This window comes from Onychostoma macrolepis, chromosome 25 (assembly GCF_012432095.1).
Source record: "Onychostoma macrolepis isolate SWU-2019 chromosome 25, ASM1243209v1, whole genome shotgun sequence".
Lineage (NCBI taxonomy): Eukaryota > Metazoa > Chordata > Actinopteri > Cypriniformes > Cyprinidae > Onychostoma > Onychostoma macrolepis.
Window position 1 is genome coordinate 22,063,536 of NC_081179.1, and position 25,741 is coordinate 22,089,276.

Consider the following 25,741-nt stretch of genomic DNA (forward strand, 5'->3'; position numbering starts at 1 on the left):
CACGAAGCGGTTATGTACCTAAGGTTCTCTCAACTCCGTTCAGAGCCCAGTTTATTTCCCTGTTAGCTCTTCCTACGGCGGGCAGTGGGCAGGGTCCCAACTTGCTGTGTCCTGGTTGAACACTCCTAGTGTGCATTGAGCGCTCTGGGTTGTTCAGACAATCAGAACAGCTCTTTGTGTGCTTTGGAGGCCGCTCTAAGAGGCTGCCAGTCACAAAACAGAGACCTCGCTGGAAAGAAGATGCTATAGCCCTGGCTTCTGCTGCAGTTGGCTTGCAATGCCCTGTAGGTGTGAGGGCCTATTCCACCAGAGGAATGGCCTCCTCCTGAGCGTGGTCCAGTGGGATTTCTATCGGGGAGATTTGTGCCATCTACCTTCATTAGATTTTACAACTTGGATGTCTTCGCTATGCAGGCGCAGATCCTTTCTGCCTAATTCTACCCCATTCCTCCTTGAGTGGAAGGGCTGTCTTAAGTAGACCTCAGATTATTGACTCAGGTCTCTTCTATAGCTCAGGCTTACGGAGCCCTCTGGTAAGTGCTCCCGAGTTGGGCTTGTAGAACAGGCTAAGTTCTGCTTCTTCTCTTAGCACGGCGCTACTGGATGTGTTCCCCATAAGTGTCAAAAACTGAGGCAACAAGTTATCTTTCGATAGAGAATGCTCCGGTTACTAACGTAACCTTGATTCCCTGAGATAAGGGAACAAGCTTTGCGTGACGTTTGCGTGGCTGTCGCTTCAGTCAAATGATTCTGATGAGATGGCGCTCCGGGCCGACTTATATAGCAGTTGACTCCGACCTTTCTGGCGGGCTCAAGTGCCATTGGTTTGTGCAGCTACACAAACTTTAACAAATCAGGCTTCAGTAACAAAGTAAACAGGAGTTTCCCATAATTGACAAAAGCTGACTTATCTCAGGGAACCGTGGTTGCGTTAGTAACCAGTGTGTGATGCCTAGTGAGAAAAGCTACTTCCACATCAAAACATGTAAGACAACAACTGAAATCAACGTGGCTCCTGAACCGGCTCAGGTCGAGTACCATTTTGTCATTTGTAAACAGACATTTGTTCATCCATTCCCTAGTAAATAAACATATGCCATAATTTGTTTAAAATACATTTATTTAATACTAAATATACTTCAAATCCATTAACATATTTATTGACATATCATTTAAGACTAATCGATATAACATCAATATATGATGAAACTTTATTTGGAGTATTTCTTTTTAGCACAATGCACATTTCTTAATATTTTGCCTAAAATGTGTTTTAATATCACTATTAACAAGGATTGTATATTCCCTGTATAATACCAGTCTTTAAATGCAAGAAATGTAAAGTGTACCAGTACCTGAAGTATACTCGCAATGGTTCCACTTTAGCACAATCAAATACACTTCAGTATATCTGTAGTTGGACTTTAGCACTACTTCCACACAATTAAAGTGCATTAAGCACAAAATTAGTTGTTCCAAATTAGCAGAGGTATACTAGTACCAAAAGTACAACTGCAGGGTATTGTTATTAAGTATATGAATATGTAAATGAAAAAATAAATATTTTTCAAATATATTTTAGGTTTTTTTTTTTTTTTTCCTTTTTTCTTTTCAGTATTCCAGTCCTTCACCACACACCCATTAAACATTGCAACTCCATCATTAGGACCAGCAGTAATCGCATTATAAACATCACAGAACTAAAATGGGCCCCCGTCTGTCAGTGTCCCTCGTGGTCCCATGTGTGAGCTTATATTTGCATGTCTCTGCTGGTCACACAGTCTCCGTCTTTCTGCAGCTCCACCGTTGTGTTGTCTGTATCTGCTTAATTATTATGGGCATCACGAGCGGCTCCTCATGGGCCAGTCAGGGAGTTCATGGGAAGGTGCGTACAGTGCTGTACAGTCTCTGTTGTACGGGCACACAGGGATGCCCAAATATCATCACACCTCTCAAAGTAGCATCAGCAAGATAGAGTGTGCTTTTTAACTGTGTTTTTGGTTGGATCTCACAAATTTGAAATGTCCAGTGTTTTTTTTTTTTTTGCACCACTATGCAAATAAATTTTAAGGTCCCACTTTATATTAGGTGGCCTTAACTACTATGTACTTACATTTAAATTAATAATTTGGAACATTGCACTTACTGTGTACAGTATATATATGTTTTTACATTGTACTTATATTTTTAAAATACCTATATGTAATTACATCTGTAATTAAGTTCTTTAATTACATATTTATAATTACACTGTTGACCCATCCCTTACACCTTAACCCACGCTTAAACTTACCCATACCACCAAACCTGTCCCTAACCTTACCCGTATCACACCTCAATAGTGGCAAAAGTGTTTTCAATACATTATGACCACAATAAATACATTGTACTTATTTTTTTTATGTAAGTACATAGTAGTTAAGGCCACCTAATATAAAGTGTGACCAATTTTAAATTATTTTCTATCTGGTAAATTTCTTTAATTTAATATGTAAATTATGAAATACTTAATTTGCTGCTTAATATTTTTGTAGAAACAATGATTTTATGGATTATTGATTAATTTTCAAAAGAACGTTGTTTATTACATACAGGTGCTGGTCATATAATTAGAATATCATCAAAAAGTTTATTTATTTCACTAATTCCATTCAAAAAGTTAAACTTGTATATTATATTCATTCATTACACACAGACTGATATATTTCAAATGTTTATTTCTTTTAATTTTGATGATTAGAAATTACAGCTCATGAAAGTCAAAAATCAGTATCTCAAAATATTAGAATATTTACATTTGAGTTTGAATAAATGACCATCCCTACAGTATAAATTCTGGGTATCTCTTGTTCTTTGAAACCACAATAATGGGGAAGACTGCTGACTTGGCAATGATCCAGAAGACGAACATTGACACCCTCCACAAAGAGGGTAAGTCACAGAAGGTCATTACTGAAAGGTGTGGCGGTTTACAGAGTGCTGTATCAAAGCATATTAAATACAAAGTTGACTGGAAGGAAGAATATATAATTTGGGTAGGAAAAGGTGCACAAGCAACAGGGATGACCGTAAGCTTGAGAATACTGTCAAGCAAAGCCGATTCAAACACTTGTGAGAGCTTCACAAGGAGAGAACTGAAGCTAGAGTCAGTGCATCAAGAGTCACCACGCTCAGACGTCTTCAGGAAAAGGGCTACCAAGCCACTTCTGAACCAGAGACAACGTCAGAAGCATCTTACCTGGGCTGTGGATAAAAAGAACTGCACTGTTGCTCAGTGGTCCAAAGTCCTCTTTTCAGATGAAAGTAAATTTTACATTTCATTTGGAAATCAAGGTCCCAGAGTCTGAAGGAAGAGCGGAGAGGCACAGAATCCATGTTGTTTGAAGTCCAGTGTAAAGTTTCCACAGTCAGTGATGATTTGGGCTGCCATGTCATCTGCTGGTGTTGGTCCACTGTGTTTTCTGATGTCCACAGTCAACGCAGCCATCTACCAGGAAATTTTAGAGCACTTCATGCTTCCTTCTGTTGACAAGCTTTATGGAGATGCTGATTTCATTTTCCAGCAGGACTTGGCACCTGCCCACACTGCCAAAGGTACCAAAAGCTGGTTCAATGACCATAGTGTTACTGTGCTTGATTGGCCAGCAAACTCGCCTGACCTGAACCCCATAGAGAATCTATGGGGTATTGTCAAGAAGGAAGATGAGAGACACCAGACCCAACAATGCAGATGAGCTGAAGGCCACTATCAGAGCAACCTGGGCTCTCATAACACCTGAGCAGTGCCACAGACTGATCGACTCCATGCCACGCCGCATTGCTGCAGTAATTCAGGCAAAAGGAGCCCCAACTAAGTATTGAGTGCTGTACATGCTCATACTTTTCATTTTCATACTTTTCAGTTGGCCAAGATTTCTAAAAATCCTTTCTTTGTATTGGTCTTAAGTAATGTTCTAATATTTTGAGATACTGATTTTTGACTTTCATGAGCTGTAAGCTCTAATCATCAAAATTAAAAGAAATAAACATTTGAAATATATCAGTCTGTGTGTAATGAATGAATATAATATACAAGTTTCACTTTTTGAATGGAATTAGTGAAATAAATCAACTTTTTGATGATATTCTAATTATATGACCAGCACCTGTATATACATTTTTGAATAGCAAGTCTTTACAGTCTCTGTTGATCAATTTCATGCATTGTTCTTTCTGAATAAATTTGTATGACTAAAAAAGTATATATGTACTTTTTTGGTCCATCACAATTTAAACACATTCCCGCAAATTCTTAAGACCACAGTGCATCTGGATGTTAGTTTGTTTGTTTAAATATCTCCTAAGCCTAAAATAAATATTTACATTAATGATTTGTATGCAATTTTATGCAGTTTCAAGGCTTTTATACGGATAAACAAAACTAAAAAGAATGGTGCAACTGACTTTCTTTCTTTCTCTATTTCTTTCTTTCTTTCATCTGAATAAGACCAGCTCTGGGCTGTTTTGTGAGATTCATCCATTTAGCGTGTTGTAAATGTTTTAATAATGACATACAGTATAGAAACAGAAATAGGCAATATGAGACAAATACTAAATATTACATTGATATTACAGCAAGATTTTTTCTTCAGTTTTCATATGTATGTTTTTTGCATTTTAACCAAACTGGGAAATTAACACCTGCAACCTACCAAAGAGGTTATTTTGCCATATATGCCAGCCACTGTAGTGCCTAGACTGGCCTTTGACAAAAAAACTATTGCTTAGTATCTTATTTGATTATATCCTGAACAGAATAAGATTAATCAGAATAAGGTTGCATCACTTGCTCACCAATGGATCCTCTGCAGTGAATGGGTACCGTCAGAACGAGAGTCCAAACAGCTGATAAAAACTAGGGCTGGGTAAAAAATACTGATATCTCGATATTAATCGATTCTCATTTTTACGGAACAATATCGATTCTTAAATCCCGAGAATCAATTAGTCTAGTCTGTTTTCAGTTAATGGACGGAACATTGAAGGGCACCTCCCATCCAATATATCACAATAAGCATTGTGCTTTGGTACTTTTAATATGTAGCAAAATCTCGGATTTCAAATGCTGTCCATTGTATTGCAGTATTGAAACAATAAATGCCGTTTTTAATTTGAAACTAGTTCATTGATGAGCAAGCGATATAATGCTGCATTTCTCCAGATCTGTTCTCGTGAAAAAACAAACTCCTCTACCATAAACTCAAACTGTCTTAGATGACCTGAGGGTGATTAAAGTTTCATTTTGAACTATTCATTTAATGGACTAGGGAAAAGATTTAAGTGCCAGATATATTTTATAATTCCATATTGATGACTATTGAAAAACAACAATTCATGAACTATTTGTCTTCAGTCAACAACATAAAATCTCAGTGTTCATCACTGTTACAGAAGCTACAGAAATACTGGAGTGGTATTGTTACTTTGTTATAACTATTTTATTGTCTGCTTGGGATGAACTTGGTATTTTGCATATTCCTCATAAAAATACCTTTAGCTAAATAAATTTATTATGACAATTTTGAGCCATTTTCCATCAGTTTCCTCCCGCAGCTGTTTTTTATAGACTTAATCCAATTACTGAAGCTCACACCCAAGCCAGGCGCTCACTTGTACCCACATATTGAAAAGGCAAGCTCCGCCACAATTTACAGGATTGTGCCTGCACTCAGTTCCATTTTATTGAAAATGATTTGTGTTCTCAGTTAGTATTTTTTCCCCGAGCATCTCCCTTTGCTGTACTTTCGTCTCTCTGCCGTCAGCAGGCCAATTTCACTTCTGCTGTTATCTGTCTGTAAATGAGTCTCCTGCCAGAAGCCAAACATGCAGGGGGATGAATGTCATGTGAGCCGCGAGTTAATCAAGCAGTAAAATCACAAAATGAGTGCAGTCAGATTCACCCTGCTATAATTAATTGAAAAGCAGTGTGGTGTTATCTCTTAACACATATTTACTGTGCAATAACATGAATGGTATCATATCATTTTGGAACTTTTTTTTTGTTTTGTTTTTTTTTTGTTGCTGCATTTGCAATACTTCAAACATACAGCATACAGTATATCAGAATATATGAACTGTGTAAACTATATATATATATGTATATATATATATATGTGTGTGTGTGTGTGTGTGTGTGTGTGTGTGTGTATATATATATATATATATATATATATATATATATGGTTAATAGAAAGTTAACTGAGGCCCTTCCTATAAATATGTAGTGTGCTTTATTTATATTTAATACATAAGTAACTTGGCTGGTTAAAAGGTAAAATTGGGCATTCACTAGTTGCTCTGGTTGGTGGGCAAAATTAATTTCCCAAACTCACCCTAACTAAACCATCTGTTTCTGGAATCAAAATGTGTTGTGTACAGTTTTAAAAGTTGAAACATCCCATGATGTATCTTTATGGATTTTGTTGTGTATTGATGTGTTGCAGTTTTTTTTCTTTTTTTTTTTTTTTTCTTTATTGTCTGTTATTTCCTCCCATTTGTCGTGTCTGTGATGTTAGTCGATGTTTAATGTGAAATTATATGTTGTGGTTATGAAAGTTTCTCGTGTGTGTGTGTGCTTCTCTAGATTAATCATCAAATCCTTAAATTGTTTTCTGGGAATGTAGAATCATCAGACAGTCAGACATCACAACTGTTATTGTCATTCTGGGCACTGAGATGGCAAAAAGATGCCAAGATTGAGAAAAAAAAACAAAAAAACAAAAAGAAGGTTAGAAAAATGCTTGTTTTATTCTGTTTCTATCTATTTTGCAGGTATTAATCGGTTACTTGGCAACAGTACATATGAGGCAGCGTTTCCTCCGCATGAGGTAAAATGTGTGAAATTTATTACCAGTCATAAAGTTTTTTTTTTTTTTTTTTCCTCAATTTTTTTTTTTTTTACTGTTGAAGTGGTCGTGTGCAATATGGAAAATGCTGGCATTGTATTTCTAGGGAAGTTATAAAAGCAGACATCCGATTAAAACCCATGGGGCTCAAAACCACAGACACCTTCTGTACGAGAGATGGGCGCGCTGGGGGATCTGGTACAAATACCAGCCTCTAGACCTCATACGGTAAGAAACACACACACAGCAGAGTATATATAATATAGAAGTATCTGGACACTTTTGGACACATCTATTCATATTCAGTTAATTACTAATATCTATTTGGCAGTAGAAAAATTACCCCTCAAAAATATAATTTAACCTGATTAATTGTGTTAGATAAGAAAGAAAAACATTACAAAAGTAGCTTAAGAAAGAAATATTTGATTCAGTATATACTATGCTTTACTATGCATATGATGTTTTATTAATTTTGAAAACATAATTAAGTGCCTTGTGACTAAAGCCCAGAAAGCCTAGTCTTCACAACAGCTTTCAGTCTGTTTGTTTGAGCCTTTCTCAAAAGTGTTTGTTTCTGAAAAGCTCTTGGTGACTAGAAAGGCAGTCAAATCCTGAAAGGAAATATTTGTTGTGTGAGAACAGCTTTAATCTCACTAACTCATTCATATATGCAGGACTGTATTGGGGTGGCTGACCGCGGCTTTCTAGTGTAAATCTCAGCTGTAGCGAATAGAGCAAAAGAAAATGCAGTCCCAGGCTCATAACAAATGTAAATTGAAGCTGAATTAAATCACTCAGCTCTTACAGTGGAGACAGAAAAATAATTGCGATGGTGATCTGCAGACTCAGCATGTCTCTGCTGGTAGCTGTTCATCAGTTTGAGAGTGAGGTCACCCTCCATTTTCAGAATGATGTAACCGTCCTGACCTGGTATGTTTTAAGTAAATGAATGTTCCTGTTTTTAGTCACCTTGAGTCTTTCCTGCTGTTAATCTGTATGTATCTGTCCTATTTATCTGGGGCATATAGGGTCATTGTGTGTGTGTGTGTGTGTGTGTGTGTGTGTCTATCCCGACCTATTAATTTATTAAAACAACTTTTACAATGCAAGGATTAAAATAAAGGTTGCTTGGATTGGCTGAGACTATCTGTTTAGCCCATACGGACAAGTTGACATCAGCAGAAAATAAATCCAAAGTTCTATCATGAAACTCTAGATGGCGCAGTCAGATTGAGTTTAACTCAATCTGACATAATGACACATGGTGCAGCCAATTGGTTATTTTTGTATTAGCAGCCAATGAGCTTGCTGCTCAACACTCAAATACTTGGGTAGTGCTTGCTGTAACAGTTGCAACGCACTTCAGAAACATCCCCAGCTCCACCTGTATATATCTGCTACAGGGTATTCATGTATGATATGTATACTGTATGGGGGTTATTTAATACATAGTATATGTGCAGTAGCAGTATTTTTACATGCTCACAGCAGCATGTTGTGGATGTATTGGCAGTAGCAAGTCTCAGTACGTGCAACAGCAGTGTAGCAGATCTATTCTATCTTTCTATCTATCTATAGGCAACAAAAAATGTTATTTATTTATTTATGTATGCAAGTATTTTTTATTTATTTTATTATTATTATTATTATTATTGTTATTATTATTTCTGTAGCATATCCAAATAAAATTAGTTTAGTTTTTGGTAGTCTTGAAAACACATTGATTTTTACTAAATAAATTAATTAATTAATCTGGGGCCTGTTCCATAAAACAAGTTTACCAAATAAGCCAGGCTTATTTCAGTTAGTCTGACTTACTTTGAACCAAATAAACTGACAATAAGTCAGACTAACAAATAAACCTGGCTTATTTGGTAAACTTGTTTTATGAAACAGGCCCCTGGACACTTTGAGACACTTATTTAGCATAAAGAAAAATCTAATTCATTTAATTTTCGTAGTCTCAAAAACACATTGATATAGGCTTCATAGCTTGATCTGGTTTCTACTAAACTATTACATAATGTAGACACTACTGACATTGAACAGTAGTATATTTATAGTGGTGGCCAAAACACCTGACAGATCTGAAAATATTGACAAAAATATTTTTTTGCCTCCAAAACATGATTTCATTTAATAAAACATTCAAGAAACATGCAAATAGTTGCTCTGAGCACAAAAAAAAAAAAAAATTCAGATTAAGTGATTCGTACTGTTTTTTTAACTTTAATATTTGGTATGTTCACCTTTTGCAGCAATTAGAGCAGCACATATCTCTGGCATAGTGTCAGTATATTTCCAGAGAACTTCAACTCTAATGTTATCCCATGCCTTCTGCCAATCAAGCCAAAGGCTTTCCTTTGAATGTACAATAGATCTGTCCAGTTTATTTTACAACTCACTCCACATTTGCTCGATGGGATTGAGGTCTGGACTTTTAGGGGCCAGTCCATCATTTTCAATGTTCCAGCAGATTCCTTCCATTCGCAGGTAGATCCGGCAATAGTTAGTTTTATGGGTATTGTAATAGCCAATGCAACAAACACAACTGAAACCTCTTAAATATGCCAAGTGTTCTAACAATTTTGGCCACCACTGTATATATTAATGTTAATCAACATTAATAAATGCTATAAAATGAATGGAGCCCTAATGAATGTTGTTTCTTACTGATGTTTCATAGGCGGTACTTTGGGGAGAAGATTGGGCTGTATTTTGCTTGGTTGGGCTGGTATACAGGTATGCTGATCCCTGCTGCTCTAGTCGGCCTCTTCGTCTTCCTCTATGGGCTTTTCACCATGGACTCCAGCCAAGTAAGGTTAGTCCCTGCAGGTATGTTTAGTTATTTCAGAATAAGCCCCAGTATGCCTGGACCAGGTCCCAGTAGTTTACCAGTAATGATGCCATTTTCATTCACCAGTGTTCATTGTTTCCCTAATAAAGCACTGATTCAAATTTGTTTTTCTGTTGTGTTTCAGTAAAGAGATATGTGAGGCCAACACAACCATCATGTGTCCCATGTGTGAAGGCAACTGCAGCTCTTGGGCGCTGAGTGACAGCTGTGTCTATGCAAAGGTACCATACGTCCACCTTCTGACATAAACAACATAAGAGCACTTAGACAATTTTAGAAGATCAGTCAAACTGACAGATTTTTAATATTAGCCAGTCTCTCAATTGGCCCTCGTCAAACATAGTGTCCCACCTTGATTTGTGTTCCTGATAATGTCATTGATTCAGTTTACTTGAGCTTGTTTGCATCTTGGCATCTTTCCTTGGGAACATGAAAAGTCAAGAAAACCAAGACAAACTACATGAAAGTCAAGAAAACAATACATCTTGTTTGTGTATTGATAAAAGTTTATTTTCCTGTAGACATTTTAATCCAAATAAAATCTGTTTTGCTGAAAAGATGTTTCTATTCGATGTCTAAAGACATGGTTTACAGTGCAGCTTTGATTACAGAATGACTGTTTTTTTTAATTCTAGACTCATTAGAAAAGCCTGCTTTGTCTAAAGTCAAAGATATTCATATGTTTTAAATTAGTGTTTGGTCCTGGATTTTCAACATGCAAACCAAAGACAGATTCCCCAAGCTGTGTAGCCAGTACTAAGGACTAAAGGATGGTTTTGTGTCGTGGGAACATGGTGGTGACAGGCTAATATTTTAATAAAACACACATAATTGGTTCCTGCCCAGAAGAGTTTTATTGCTTGAAGATTTCTCTTTCATAGCTTAGAAGACAATGTTGTCACATTTCTTTCTTGGTAACCCACTACTGTCATGAGCCTGGACTTAGGCCAGCGGTAAGCTACTGTCCTTACACCTTTCAGCAATTCTTTCCCACTGGTCCCACCCACATCCAGAGAAACAACTGTGTCACATGTTGGGAAAATCTTTACCTCTTAGGATTATTTTTACAACCCACCACTGATTCCTCAGTTTAGAAGGGATTTAATACCTGCCTGCTACTCTTCTGCTTTCAGAAACATCTGTTATGGTTCTTCAAACTCACTTCAAATTTCACTCAACAGCAGTTCTGCTGAAAAAAATCCCTATTCAAGTCTTGCCATTCCTCCCATATCCAAAAGGATTAAATGTCAAATACTCTTTCCACGCAGGTTAAATAAACAATTATATGCGCTGTACATAAAACCTCCTGCCAAGCCCTCAGATGCTCCTCACGACTTACAGCACAGAAACTGCCAAAATCTCCACCTCCTCAATAAACAAAGCTCCCAATGGGAAGTCAGAGCAACAGATCAGTTTGGCTTTCTACTCTAAAGGTATATCACAGCGGAGAGTAATTTGACACATGCCAATTAAGTTCACTGCATTCTACTACGGGAGTTTTGGTGACCGCTAACTCTTTCTTTTGTATCATCACCTGCTTCTTAAGGAAGTTCATAATGCAAGCTCAGAAGAAGCTTATTAACCTTATCCAGCTTTGTTTACTTCTCTCCCATGATATTTGTTCAGCATCCCACCTCCTCCCTATCTCCACCTTTAGGCCCACATTTGTAACTCTATAGTCCTATATAATCCTTAAATAATGGGGGATATCTAAAAGCTCAATCTCAATTCAAGATTGAGCATCCAGTCATGGAAAGCAGACTATCTGATTAGCCTTTTTGCCAAATCTGTTTACGTTTTTCTCAAGAGAACTTGGGAAACTCTATTGCAAACTCCTTGCAATGACTGAACACTGGGCTCTCATCCTGAGGTCTCTGATTTTGCACTTGCATTCATTGTTTACTTATTTGCTGTGTCACTGTGTAATTGCATTTTGTTGTCAGGCACAACATACATTCTGTGATGTCTTGTGAGTGCATCTGTTTGGGTTTTTCCGAATTATGTAGCTGGCAAAGTTAGTCTTTTGGCTCAAGGCTTATGTGAGTAGGTGGTCTTTCTGTGCTAATGCTTTCTGTTGCTTTTGTTGCCGCAAAATGGCAATTCTTATTAAATTGCATATATTGGCCGCTTCACTGCTGCAAATTGATATCAGAATGAATCCCCCTTAAGGCTTAAAGGCTTGGATATACTCATGGCAAAGGTTTTTTTTCCTTCTTTGCTTAGGAGTAAAAGTAAATTTGAAATAGATGAGCTGTGTATACTGTTAAAAAACATCCTGATATTGCCCACGCTGCTGGGAGCACGTTTAGGTGAATATGTAATTATGTGCTGTCACACATTAAAAAAATAAAAATACTGATATGGATATGTTTGCACAAGCTCTGCAATTTGGCACTCCATTCAAGTCACATTACTCGTATTTACATAGCACTTTACACAATATACTGACTGAACAGAAGAAAATAATTGAAGAATGTTGAAGAAGGCCAGGCCACAGAGCACACCTACTTACCACACATTCGCCATGAACCAATGATAGTTTGAAGGTGTTTAATTTTTCAGAAAGTTCACTTTGGTAAGCTATTTTGAACTTTTGAAACAAACTCAAAATGAGCTTCATTTTAGTAAAGCCTCAAGTTGCACACTAGTGACTGATAGTAGAGACTGTCCTCGGTATCCTTGTAATTGTACACAACTCTTATACCAGCTATTGCCTGAATGGTCAGAGGGAACTGTTTACACAGGTGGAATCTATTGTAGCAACAACCTGTGTTCAACTCAATCTCAGGAGAAAATGTTTAGGGTTATGAATATAACCCTGATTCCCTGAAATGGAATCATGATGTCATGTCAAGCTGGGGGAGTTCCCATGGTGTCATGAAATCATGACGCAGCATATAGTTCCCTTGGAAGGAAACATCTTGGGTTATGAATATTACCCTGGTTGCAATTTTAAAGTTGCAATTTCCCACAAATTTGTATGCTGTGATTTGTTGGAAAACAAACTATTTGTAATTTTATAAAGCATGAACTTGCACCCCTAACTACACACCTAAACCTAACCATGAGGTAGCTGCACTAACACATTTACATTTACATATTTGGCAAATGGTTTTATCAAAAAAAAAAAAGAAAAAAAAAAGACTTACATTGCATTAAAGGTATATATCAATTCATGCAGATTTAACAAATTTTCTAATTATACATTCTTAAATGCATTGCCTCTTTTCTGTCCACCAGGTGACCCATCTTTTTGATAATGGAGGCACAGTCTTCTTTGCAATCTTCATGGCAATATGGGGTGAGTCTGAATCTTTTCAATTTAATCAGTGCTCTTTCACCAGCAGAAAGACAGACATGTCAGCATTTGGTTTAAAGTACAAATTAAGTAATTATAAATGAGGCTTCCTTCAGCGGACAAGAACAGAATAAGAATCTAGCAGTCTGTGGTCTGCTATAATAGGATTGACTCAAAAGCCCAAGAGAAGCAGCTGTAATCAATCACCGCTTTGTCCCACATAACAACAAATGATCCAATCAGGTCACAGTAGACCTCACTTACATCCCAAACATTTAAATATTTCAAAAGTGCTTAAACTTCAGTTTACTGCTATGAACACAAAGAGAGAGGGAAAAATAGATAAGTGTTGTAGGATCGCTAGCGGCGATCACAGGTGAGTAAGTGCTTGATAATTGTGGGCACATTATAAAGTCTAATTTACTGGCTGAAGCCAAAGAAACACTTTCCTGGAGTGAATTTAGAGGAAAGTAATGTGAGCAGGAGACTCTACGGCTGGTTCTCTGAGGGATTTACAGGGCTGTAGATGTTTAGCTTCAGTTGTGCTATTAAACCAAAATACAATAGCTAGCTACAAATATGTTGGCTGTTTTACTAGCTCAGAAAAATTGTCTTCAAAAATGTTGCTCCACCATGGCAACTGCCAACCTGAAAGAAAAACCAAACTATGAAAGTTTACACTGATGCTCTTTGTGGCAATGCGAATTGTGCTGTATGATGCATTCCAGAAGGAAATTGAAATAGAATGTCTACAGTAGAAGTGTTTGCATTAACAAACTTGATATACTTATTTAATAGTCATATACTGTGCAGGTTTTTTCAAGTACAGAACTCTAGGTGGCATGTGTGGGATCTAAATAAGCAACATATTAGTCACAGCCACATTTTTTATCTGCTGGAAAATAGCTATAAAAAACAATGCATGACACATATGCTATTGACACTATAAGTTAGGGTAACTAAATTGGGCATAACATGAAATTATAGGCTACTAATTACAATAAACCCCTTAATTGATCGAAAAATAATTGTAAAGAGTGAAAACAAGTAAATTGGGATTCTGATAGTCTAATTGTTAAATCACTTTTGAAGCTATCTAATACATGGGATTTATGAATTGCTCAAAAGGATGGCTTTAGTTAGGATGAAGTGCTGTTGTCAAGAGAAACCAGGATAAATGTCCAGTCTCCCTCAGGCATCTCAGAAACAAATTATAGTTCAGGCAAAAACTGTACAAAGATGACCACTCATTAACATGTCAGAAATCCGCCAACAGCATTCTAGAAGCTTAGAATGGAACAAAATATGTATAAATAAATACTAACCTTAAATACCAATTAAATGTATGTCCTTACTGCAGACTTTTGAGAGTGTCAAACTCATTTATCTGCAGAATAAATCCCAAGTTATATTTCTTTGGCTCTTTTGCAATAATTGATTCTAACTGGTCATTCACTTCAATATTTTTTTTTTACTTAATTTAATATATATGTAAATATATGTGTGTGTGTGTGTGTGTGTGTGTGTGTGTATTAATGTCTCTGGTAACAAAACAGCTATTATTATTTCTCTTGTATCTCTTGACAGACTCTTTCTTTTCATAAAGACACATGCTAGAATAACTCATTGGCACTTTTAACTCAAAACTATTACTGACAGTAATCAGGGCCATAGCTGGGGTTTGCGGGGTCCCAGTGCAGGTTGTACCCGTGGGCCCTGTTTGAAATTGGTTAAATATCACAAATAAATAAATAGAACAAAGATACAAATTAAACAAATACTTTTTTTCAAGTTTGTAGGTGTCCAGGTACAGAAACTGATAATAATCAATTGTTAAATAGCATTGCATAGTCTTTAATGTTTAAATTAAACATAGATTAATTCTTGTTAAAACTACGTCATCGCGCGTCACTCCCGGAAAATGGGCAAAAAGGCGGGACGTGGGTGAAGCTGAGCTGAAACCACGCCCCTATAGTGGCAACAGTGCTGCCGTGCAAAGACAAAACAACTTCGTTTTTGGTCGAAAATGAGTTATTGATCATTTTGGGACATTATGACCTTTATCATGTGTTTAAGTATCATGGAGAAAAGCCCCGGAGAAACCAAGGCAGAATACAGTATTACATCAGTTACAGCTCTTTGATTTTGTTTTTGAACGCTCAAATGAAGTTACGGTGCTCTGCATTTGTTTGCATTTGTTCGTCTGTACTGTGCCAGCCTGGAGCTAGACGGTATTCTGACTTTGTTTTACTTTCCAATAAAGTCTGCCACTTTAAATTGGTGTAACTTGTGTACTTTTATACATCTGTCGGCACTTCAGACAAACAAACAATTAGACAAACAAATTAGATAGATCGCGATCTAACAAACTGCTCCATATAACAAAGCACTGTAAGCAATAACGATTCGATAACTTGGCAACAATAATTAATCGTAAATAATCTTTAAAGTGTTTTTTTTTTTATAATGCAGATCATTCACTCTGTGTCAGTCTGGGGCTGCACACTTCTGTACGTGATCCTCAAATGCCGTGACTGCGTATCACACATAAAATCAATAACTGTTTGCAATTTAATCATTTTCCTTCCTTTTCTTGTAAGTCGACAAAATCCTTTGCAATGAACGCCACCGGAGATGTTTAATTCACAATCATTCGGAGCATTATCCCTGCTGGCGTTCACATCAATCCACAAGTCGTTCTTAAGCTATTTTAATTCAGTTCGATGTAAAAACAATAGGCTAAGTATGACTTGCATCCTTTAATGTTAGCGAACATTGCAAATAAATTGGTTGCAAAACGGTATCCACTCACGCTTAACTATTTGTCTGGTTGTTATGTTCAGAAAAAAAAAAGAATCACATTTCTAGATGTTATAGCCTAGCCAATGATCACTAGATTTTATCCAGATGTTACTAAAATGATTCTGTAAATGGTGATCAGCACCCTATATAATGTGGAAGTTACTGCCTTTTGCCTTGGTGTGACATCTCACTGCAGACAGTGCAAAAGCACAGTACAATATCAATATATCGGTAAAAATCAAGTTTGAGATCATTTTCATTAAAACATCAAATTGCCAGATTCCCAGTGTCCTACCTATAATTATTTTTTTCTGTACAAATACAAATCTTTAAAGCCATTTTTCTAAGTTTCGCACTAGCGAGTTTCACACTCTGCAGCAGAGCGGCAATCCACCTGTCACTCAAGTGGCCACGCCCTTAATTATGCAGAACTTTAAGGGTTAATATAATTTAAACGGATGAGTTATAAAAAAATTCACCCCCCTCACAGTTGTCATGAAGGGCAAAATTAGCTACATAGATCAAAATAATTTTTTGCACCAGGCTGTAAACATGTTTTTTTCTGCTGTAAAGTTGGGCATTTTAACATGGAGAGTCAATGGGATTGACTCCCTTTTGCAACCAGCCTCCAGCGGCCAGTCGATGAATTACAGTTTTAGTCACTTCCGTGTTGGCTTCACGAGAGAGAGCGGGAGGTTGCGGCTTGGTTTGCACGTTGTCTGTGAGACACGGCTCTTTGTGTGTGTGCCGAACACAGTACTCGAGTACTCGGTTGAGTTCTTTCGCATCTTGTGCTTGCATGCTTTAAAATCTTTTGAATATTTAAACTGGCAAGGCTTAAAAACACGTGCAATTGATAAGCTTTCATGACGACACACAGCAGAGGCCCATTAACTGTCCTGAGTGTCTTTTTAGGCTGGCCTCGATCAGTCGGTTGTAATCGCTGAGTGTAATAACGTAGTGATGTTGCAATTTCTACCGAGGGGCGACCCCCAGAGCACGATTTACCAAGGGGAATGCGATCAGTACCACGTTCACGATTTCTACCGAGGGGACCCACCCATGGAAAGCGGGGGCCCGAGTGATTATGCTGTCCAGGGGGCCCAGAAACCATAGTGGTGCCCCTGTGGCTGTGTGATGTGGCATCTCATTCTTCTCTTGGGGAACTAGGATACATACATAACCTGAGATGTTCCCTTTTGATCAAACTCAACGCTGTGTCATTGTTTTGATGCAATGGGAACATCAATACCAACACCACCATGTCACGGAATAGGGCTGTGAATAGCACAAGGGCTTGACCCTGGGGATGAATCCGGGTCCATACTATAATGAATGTGTGCAAAGAGAAGGCGGACGTGAAATTGAGAAGGAGTCAGGGCTGTACAGTGCGACAAAAAATATTTTTTGTGCAATAGTATGTTATAGTAATAGTAGTTTCATCAGTTAAAATTTATCTATCTCTGTTGTGCAGTTTATTCAGCGATAACTGGATACCTTTGTCCATATTTCCTGGAGCATGGTCAGTAGTATTACTTCTGCTATGGATATGTGTAATTTCTGCACAAGGGTGCCCTCCGGTTTCCAGTATGAATTAAACAGTCATTACATTACGTGTGTACTCAGTAATGCTCACAACACCATATTTTGGGTAAAAATAGGAAATATAATACTTTTCTCTAAAGAAACAGGATTCCCTAAATTATCGTCATTGATATCGTTATCGCAATAAATACTAGAAATACTGTGATATATTTTTAAGCCCATATCGCCCATCCCTACTTGCCAAGAGTCTTGGAAGATACAACACTCCTAGTGGAGTGAGCCTTAATCCCTCCCAGGTGAAGCTGAAATTGCAGTAACAAAGACCTTTACCGTAACAGGGGTCAAACCTGTTGACAGGCAATCCTGAAGGAACTCCAACACTGAACCAATAGGGCAGTTGACTGGGTTCAGGTGGTGTTGCTCGCACCATGATGCAAAGAGTCCCCATTTCAGGACTTAAGACCTCCTGGTGGACTATGGAGCTCAGAATTGTTTCAGCAACCTTGCTTGGGAGACCAGAATCTATGAGCTGTTACCCCTCAAGGGCCAGACCAAAGGTATTCAAATCTCTGGCTTAGGGTGGTAGATCATCCCCTGCACTTGAGACAGATGGTCTTAGCTGGAGGGTCAGCATCTTGAAACTGTATGTCCGAAGAATACGGTTCAGGCCCATCAGATCTAAAATTGGATGCAGCCCTCCATCCTCTTTAGGTACAATAAATGACTGAAAGTACAAACCTGAATCTTTCTTTGGGAGGGGACATGGTCTATGGCTCCTTTTCCCAGGAGAGACTGCAGTCCCTGGTTGAAAAATACTTTTTGTGTGATTTTCAGACTACTGTTACTAGGGGCTTTCCCGTCGCGTAGTTCTAAGAACTCAGTTCTAGGAACTAGCCAGGAGTGCATTTCCCAAAAGCATTGTTAGCCAACTATGGTCAAAAGTTCCATCGTTACCAACATAGTTAAAAAATTTGTTGTTTCCTGAAACCATAGTTCAAATGAACATTTGCGATCAGCGTCACAAACTTACGTGGTTGGAACTACAGCACTCGACTGTTCTTGGGCACAATAAGCAAGGTAATATGCAGTACAATCTATATCTTCCATTCTATCTTAATATAAATGCATTTTTATCTATGTATTATTATGTCTCCTCAATAAGCGCTGTTTGAAGAGTGTGCATGTGCATAAATGCCCTGGACCCTGGAGTATCCCTTAAGAGGGAACTTGCGATGAATCAAACATCAAAAAAGCAAAATTACAGGGAAAAAATTGTAAATTAGTCATCAGGTGCCATGTTCAATTCAGCAGCATCTTAGAGATCTCTAATCAATTAAATAACAGAAGTTATTACTCCACCACATGTGGGCGACGTCATTAGCAATGGTCCTATATTGTTGAACTAATGTGGTTCAAATGACGGAGATGCTACCATGTTTGGAAAACAGTGGTGACTAGCTAGTTTGTTTCCACAACAATGCATTGTACTATGGTGGTTAATCAGCGAGATACATCATTGTATGGGAAACGCACCCCAGCATGGTGGTTCCTAGAGAACCAATTTCACCCTCGAGCTGTTTTCCTGGTTGCAATCGCCCCAGCAGCAGGAACTCTGAAGCAGCCAACAGTGATGTCTTTAGTCACAGCATTTACAGACATCAACAACCGGTGAATAGAGGATGCTGTGATCTGAGCTATTTTTGTTGTGTGTCGTGTGTTTTGCGATAACGGAGATGGAATGTATATGCAAAAATTACACAATTAAAAGAGCATGAAAATCTGACTATATCTCCTATGACAACTTGCGGTGTTACATATCATTGAAACTGAGAAAATAACAAAACTCTGCAGACAACAGGTAAATGCCATTATTATTGCTGTTTTCCATGTTTGTGGAGTAAATATTTTTACTTGGCTTTTTTAAAATTCCGAGTAGTTTCATATATGTTTGGCCAATCAGCGTACACTTACATCACTGGTAGTTCCTATAGAACTGTTTTAGACCCAACTCTGAAGTAGCAGCTAATTTAGTTCCAAACGGAGTTCCTAGAACTAAATATGTTCCTAGTTCCTGCAGTACGAACACGCCAAAAACCAGGAACTTCCACCGAAAGCCCCTACTGTGGTGTTGAACCGAGGTGGATGGAAGGCAAACTGAACCCTGTAGCCTTTTTCTTATGATATTCAGTACCCATTAAGAGACATTTGGCAGAAGCTGCCACGCTGCCAGAAAATGTGACAAAGGGATCATTTTTTTAAATAGAGTTGGCCTGTTCGGCAACCTGAATGCACCCAAACAAGCTTTTTGTGGAAGGGGGGAGGTATTGGGGGTTAGAAGGGTTAGGAGCCGCAATGCTATTCTCCAGCTCTGATCTCCTGTCACTGGGCCCTGGCCTGGAGCAGCTGGTGAATAAGTTATCTAAACACATCTTTCACTGCCTCAAGGGACAATCCCTCACTGAAGTCCAGTTAAGCAGAGATAGCTTTTCCACCCCAGGCTAATCGTTCTTGCACATACCAACCACTGTAGAGTATGTTGAGGTGGATTGAGTATGCATATACTGTCACACACACAGACAGCTTGCTTGCTTGCTTGCAAAAAAAAAAAAGTCAAATACTGTAGTTTTTTCTTCATAATACAAAAGGTAACAAACCAGTCATTATCGTGATGCTGTCATATGCAATTTATGAATAATGGATTTTATATGTTCTATGGTTTGATGGGGTTTTATTCTGTGAGACAGTAAATGATCAAATGATTAGCTGTAGAAATGGCCGTCTAGAGTACATAATTTAGAGAGGTAGAATGATATGACTGAGAGAGCAAAGAGAATATGACTCTGAGGTCAAGACTTCAATTCAACTCTTAACATAACCATGCGCTGCTTTGACCTGCACATAAAGCACTGTACGTATTGTTACGGAAGGATATGGAATTTGCACTGTTGCAAATAGAAATAAAAACACAGGAAGTTGTGTAAATAATGCAAAAATAAATAAATAAATACAAGCTATTGGCTTCAGTTCCCCAGCCGAGCCAAGGAGAGGCCCCAGTTCCCGAGCGCCCGCCAGAAGGGGACTTCCCCAAGAAAATTTTGGGGGGGGGCCATATAGTCAGTGCCTGTGTGGCCGGTCCAAGGACCAAGGCCACAGAGTCGGCTGATCCGCCATGGCCTCCCGAGTCGGCTGATCCGCCATGGCCTCCCGAGTCGGCAGATCCGCCATGGCCTCCCGAGTCGGCTGATCCGCCATGGCCTCCCGAGTCGGCAGATCCGCCATGGATCCCGGAATGGGCGCCGCCCTGGAGGCCGTCCATCCCCGAACTCTGGCCCTTGAGGCCTCCAGAGCGCCTTTGGGGAGGGGGGAGTAATGTCACAGATTCACCTGCCTCACCAGCTGTATCACCTTATACACCAGTTGAACCGCACTACATTTCCCAGCATCCTTCTGGTCACTCACCTGCACTCCATCTGTAACCACTCACACCTGACTGCCATCAAGGAATCCTCTGCACCTGTTGCCACCAATCAAGCTCCCTATAATACTTCACTCAATCCATTCCCTCACTGTCTGGTCACAAGGTAGCAAGCTAATCTCTGGTTGCCTTCCACCTCTTGCCTCAGCACTGCCGGTCAGCCACTTGCCCACCAAGGAAAGGACGAGGGCCCAAATAAGACTCTTTATTCTGCTTCCCCGTTGTTTGAGTTACTGTTTACTTTATATTTGAGTTGTGAATAAATTACTTACCTGCACGCCAGAACCCCCTTGTCTGCCTACTTGACCAGAGTGTTACAGCTATATGATTAGAAACAGTTCAAGGAGGGTGGTAATACCTGCAGAAAGCTGACCGTTAGTATTTCTGATTTCTTCTTGTGAAACCGATTCCTTTTTATTACATATTTCATAATTTTTCCCACTGCAAAGAGATTGTTTATTAAACAATGTGCTGAAAAATACAGAACACCTCAGTTCATCTTTAAATACAGGATGAAAAGTTTAAAAGTTGAATCTGGTGCTTTCCTTCAAAGAGTCCACTACTTTGGGGAGAGTTGACAAAAGTCATATTAGTGTATTATTAGAACACTGTGATGGGGACTGTACTGTTCCTGCCAGAGAGACCCAGATGGCTCTGCAAGTCTAAATTGTGAGAGCTCAAATGTGAAGACAGCTTTCAGCAAGAAGACTGGGCTTTAAAAATTAAACATTGTCTCTCTTCTTGGTCTCTCACTCTGTTTCTTCCCTTGCAGCTCTTTCGCTTTCAACAAAAGTGGGTCACACAGTCCTTTTGTAGAAACAAGGGGCATGTGAACTCAGAGAGGCCAGATGTTTTTGCTCTTTTTTTTAACAGTTAAATTTAACATGAAAACCTCACAGAACCATTCTTATTTTTAGTTTTGATCTATTTAGCATTGCTTTTTAGTGCCTAAATCGGTTCCTGTGATGCTCCGAAAAAATTAATACTTCTGAATAAGCTAGCTGATAACATTCTGCAAGCTACACAGAATCTCAATGTCTACCAGTGAGATAAAAAATTATAAAATGGATAGTTCTAATCCAAAATCCTGATTGTTTGCACATTAAAAGCTGGTGTAAAATGTTGATGAACTGATATCTGTGATTACACATGCACTAAGATACTATTATATCCAGTCTTGTGGTGCTATTTTGGTGCAACTTCATGAAACCAACAATGTGCATGGAAAAAACAAAAGTATCTGAAACAACAAAGTAACACAACAACACTTATGGAGTGGAGAAATGAAATAGTCAAATAACAAAGCTGGAAAAAGTCATTCCTTTATTTTCCAACGTGCTTGGAATATCAAAAATGTGTAATTTTCGTTGCCCATGCTCAAGACAACATTTAAAGGCCTTCAAATAAGCTGATATGTAATAAAAATGTCAGTTATTTGTACATCTATAGTTTATTTATTATGCATTTATTATTGAATTTGTACATCTGTGTTTGTTTGTTTGTCTGTTTGTTTGTTTGTTTGTTTGTTTGTTTGTTTGTTTGTTTGTTTGATTGATTGATTGATTGATTGACTGGGCCCTGGCTCCCTGGTTGAGAACCATTGAACCTCTATGGAGAACCATATTGATTTTTTGAACTTTGGCACAGCATCATCTTTCATAGAGGGAAATACAAAACAACTCTGGTCATGTGACTATTTACATCATGTTCAAATTTTTCACATGCATTTATAAGCAGTCAGCCCTTTAATGTTTAGTTGACAAGTATATGTAAAATACATCAAAAACATCTTTTATACCCTTCGAAACTTTGGTCACAAATGGGATTAAATGGGCTATAAACATGTTGACCTTCAACAAACGTTCTTACCAGTTGTTATTGACAGTAATTGACCTAGAAAAACATTATGCAAATGCCCACAACAGCGTTCCTTTCGGCAAGGAGATTTATGATCCTGACGATGCCTGAAATTGAACTTGCATAGTTAAAACGCTTTTTTTCACGTATGTGTATTGAGTATGTTTGGGCCTATGACCTTCTTTAGTCACCTTACTGAGCTGAACCTGGTAACTTTAAATATCTCAAAGCTCTTGTTGTGTTGATGTCTTAACACTTACTCTTGTGCTGTCACAGCCACAGTATTCCTTGAGTTCTGGAAGAGGAGAAGGGCGGAGCTAACCTACGACTGGGATTTGATTGACTGGGAGGAAGAAGAGGTGAGCCTGCCTTCCTGTTTAAAATGACTGAAATTGTAATGCTTTATGTTTCTTTAGAAATATCATAAACTTTTGAGACCTGTTAAAATGACCATTAAGTTCATGAGCAACTGTAACTGGTGTGTGGCCAATCTATGTGCTGTCTGTTGTATTTCCTATAGTATAAATCCTGTGTCATGCTGTGTTCTGTGAGTGTGCCTCCTACCGTATCATGTTGTGTTGTGCATGCCTTGCTCCTAATGTGAAAACAACTCAAGGGTGTTCACACTGACTGTGATTAGTTTTGACAAAGCATCTGTTGATGTGTGCCATTGTTGAGTTGAGAAAAGTTTAAGTTCATGCATATCCGTCTCCTGTGGATATTTAACAGACCTAAGACCTAATTTTACTGCAACCCAGGCTCATTGGAAAAACTTTCGCAGAATGATATTACATTGCTTTTTGCACGGTTTGTAACACATTAAAATTGAAATTTCAGTTTTTCCCAAACAGATGAACGTGAATCTTGCAGTTTTTTTATTACATTGGTTGTTGTATCGTAAATGGCGCTAAAAGGTTAATCACGTCTGAAAAAAAAACGCACCACCTATATTAAACCGTACGCTAAGCCTAACCTACAGTAAAGTGTTAACAAAATGTAAATGTGGGATGAAAAACACATCTGTTTGAGGCTTTGAGCTCTTTTCTGAAAGGTTATGAAAGGTGTTTCATAGGACTTGCACCCGAGTGCTCCACCGGGTGAGCTATCGAGCAAGTTTACTATGTCAGAAAAATTATATGTTGAACTGGTTATGTGATGCTAACATCAAAACATATAAGTCATGCACTATGGTAAAAGTGTTTTGAGATTATAACTTTATATTGTGCAAATAACCATATGAAAATAAGTCTTTATTAATAATCTGTCCCTGTAATCATACTTTGTATGAAAAGGAATAAAAGCTGTTGGCGTTTTACTGCCACTAGTGTTAATTTCAGCTGGAAACTACAGTGAATTGTATGTATAGGTACGTTTTTGACATTTTGCAAATATGTAGGTAGAGGCATGTATTTCCAATGTGCCTATGTTGTTTCTTTGTAAGCAAAATTTTATTTTTCTTTGCCTACATTCAATGAATTGGAATTCTATGGAATTTTCACGTTTCCACCATAAACAATAAAAATTAATTGCAACTTTTATTCTGACTTTTTATCTAATGAGTTTACATCTCAAAATTCTGACTTTTTTCTCACAATTGCAAATTTATGTCTTGTGATTCTAACTTTTTTTCTTGCAATTCTGACTTATTTTCTAAGAATTGTGAGATAAAAACCCATAATTGTGAGTTATAAAGTCCCATTCTGAGGGAAAAAAGACTTACTGTTTTCTTTAAATTCTTTTAAATTTCTTGCAATTGCGAGTTTATATCATGCAATTCTGATTTTGTTCCTCACAATTGCGAGTTTTTATGATGTAATTCTGAGAAAAAGTCAGATTTGCAAGGAAAAAAGTAAGAATAAAATAAAAGTAAGAATATTCAGATGAAAAGTCGCAATTACCATTTTTTATTATTATTCAGTGGTGGAAAGTGGCTTAAATTGCATTCTGAGTGTGCTCAGTTCATGAATTGATAATCGTTTATTTTATTCATATGATGTATTATTTGTTGTCAAAATCTAAACACATTTGAAAATATATTTTCTAGCTAAGGCCCGTTGCACAGCACACCAATAACATTTGGCCTTACAGTAGTGGGAATATACACTGCGGTTAGAAGTACATTCACCTTCCAACTTCCTGTGATAAAATCTCAGTGTGAACAGCTCTTCGTGAACCATGTATCATTAGCATGTGCAGAGTGATGGTGAATTGATGTTCTGTGTTTTTATTTTCTTCTTTTTTCTTTTTCTTTTTTTGTTGTGTGTGTGTGTGAAATAATGTGTGTGATGTGTGAATGTGTAATGCATTTGAGGAAACACTTCAACATAATCCAGAGATCAAAGCGATCAGATATGGCTGATACCTGCTGAACGTCTGGTGTTTGCATTTGTTGCCCTGTAGATTTCTGATGTTGCTAGTTTCTGTATAACAGTGGTTCTCAAACTGTGGTTCATGCACCATCAGTGCTACACAAACCTCTTTTCCTGAAGTCAATAAGTTTATTGAACAGGTTTTTGGAAAAAAGGTATGTGTGAAATAAGGTTTGTGTTTTTTTTTTTTTGTTGTTGTTGAGGAAAGCAGGGTGATGCTAACTTCCAGGTTACCATACAAAGACTATTTCAAAAGCAGCGCACATTTTCATTGCTGATATCATAGTTATTAAATATGTTTATGGGTTTATTGTGCATTTAAGAACTCCTTCTTAGTGCTTAGACTTTATCTAAGTTTTAATTGGTAATTTTTCCTGGTTCCAGACCAGCAATATTTTAGGGCCAGTGTGGAACCATATATTTATTTATTTTTTTTTTCTGTGGTGGAAATGGAATGGGAACTAGCTCCAGAACGGCTGCTGGATAAGGGGCAGCATGTGTATGCCACACAAATTTATTTAAATAGATTTTTTTATTTCACTCCCCTCATATATTTTGTTTCTAATTTCTAATCAGTTCACCCAAAAGTTCTGCCCTTATTTACCTACTAACATTGTCTTTGTCCTTGTCTGTCTTTCTTCTTGGCACACA

At 37.8% G+C, this 25,741-nt stretch overlaps 1 protein-coding gene across 1 annotated transcript in view; it reads left to right on the forward strand.

Moving 5' to 3' along the window:
* The window catches only part of ano3 (anoctamin 3), an 85,842-nt gene that overhangs the window by 44,683 nt on the left and 15,418 nt on the right, over positions 1–25,741 (forward strand). Inside the window, 6 exon segments of the mRNA XM_058767104.1 lie at positions 6,811–6,866; positions 6,991–7,112; positions 9,574–9,708; positions 9,869–9,965; positions 12,985–13,045; positions 22,998–23,080. Coding sequence (XP_058623087.1) covers positions 6,811–6,866; positions 6,991–7,112; positions 9,574–9,708; positions 9,869–9,965; positions 12,985–13,045; positions 22,998–23,080 — 554 coding nt within the window.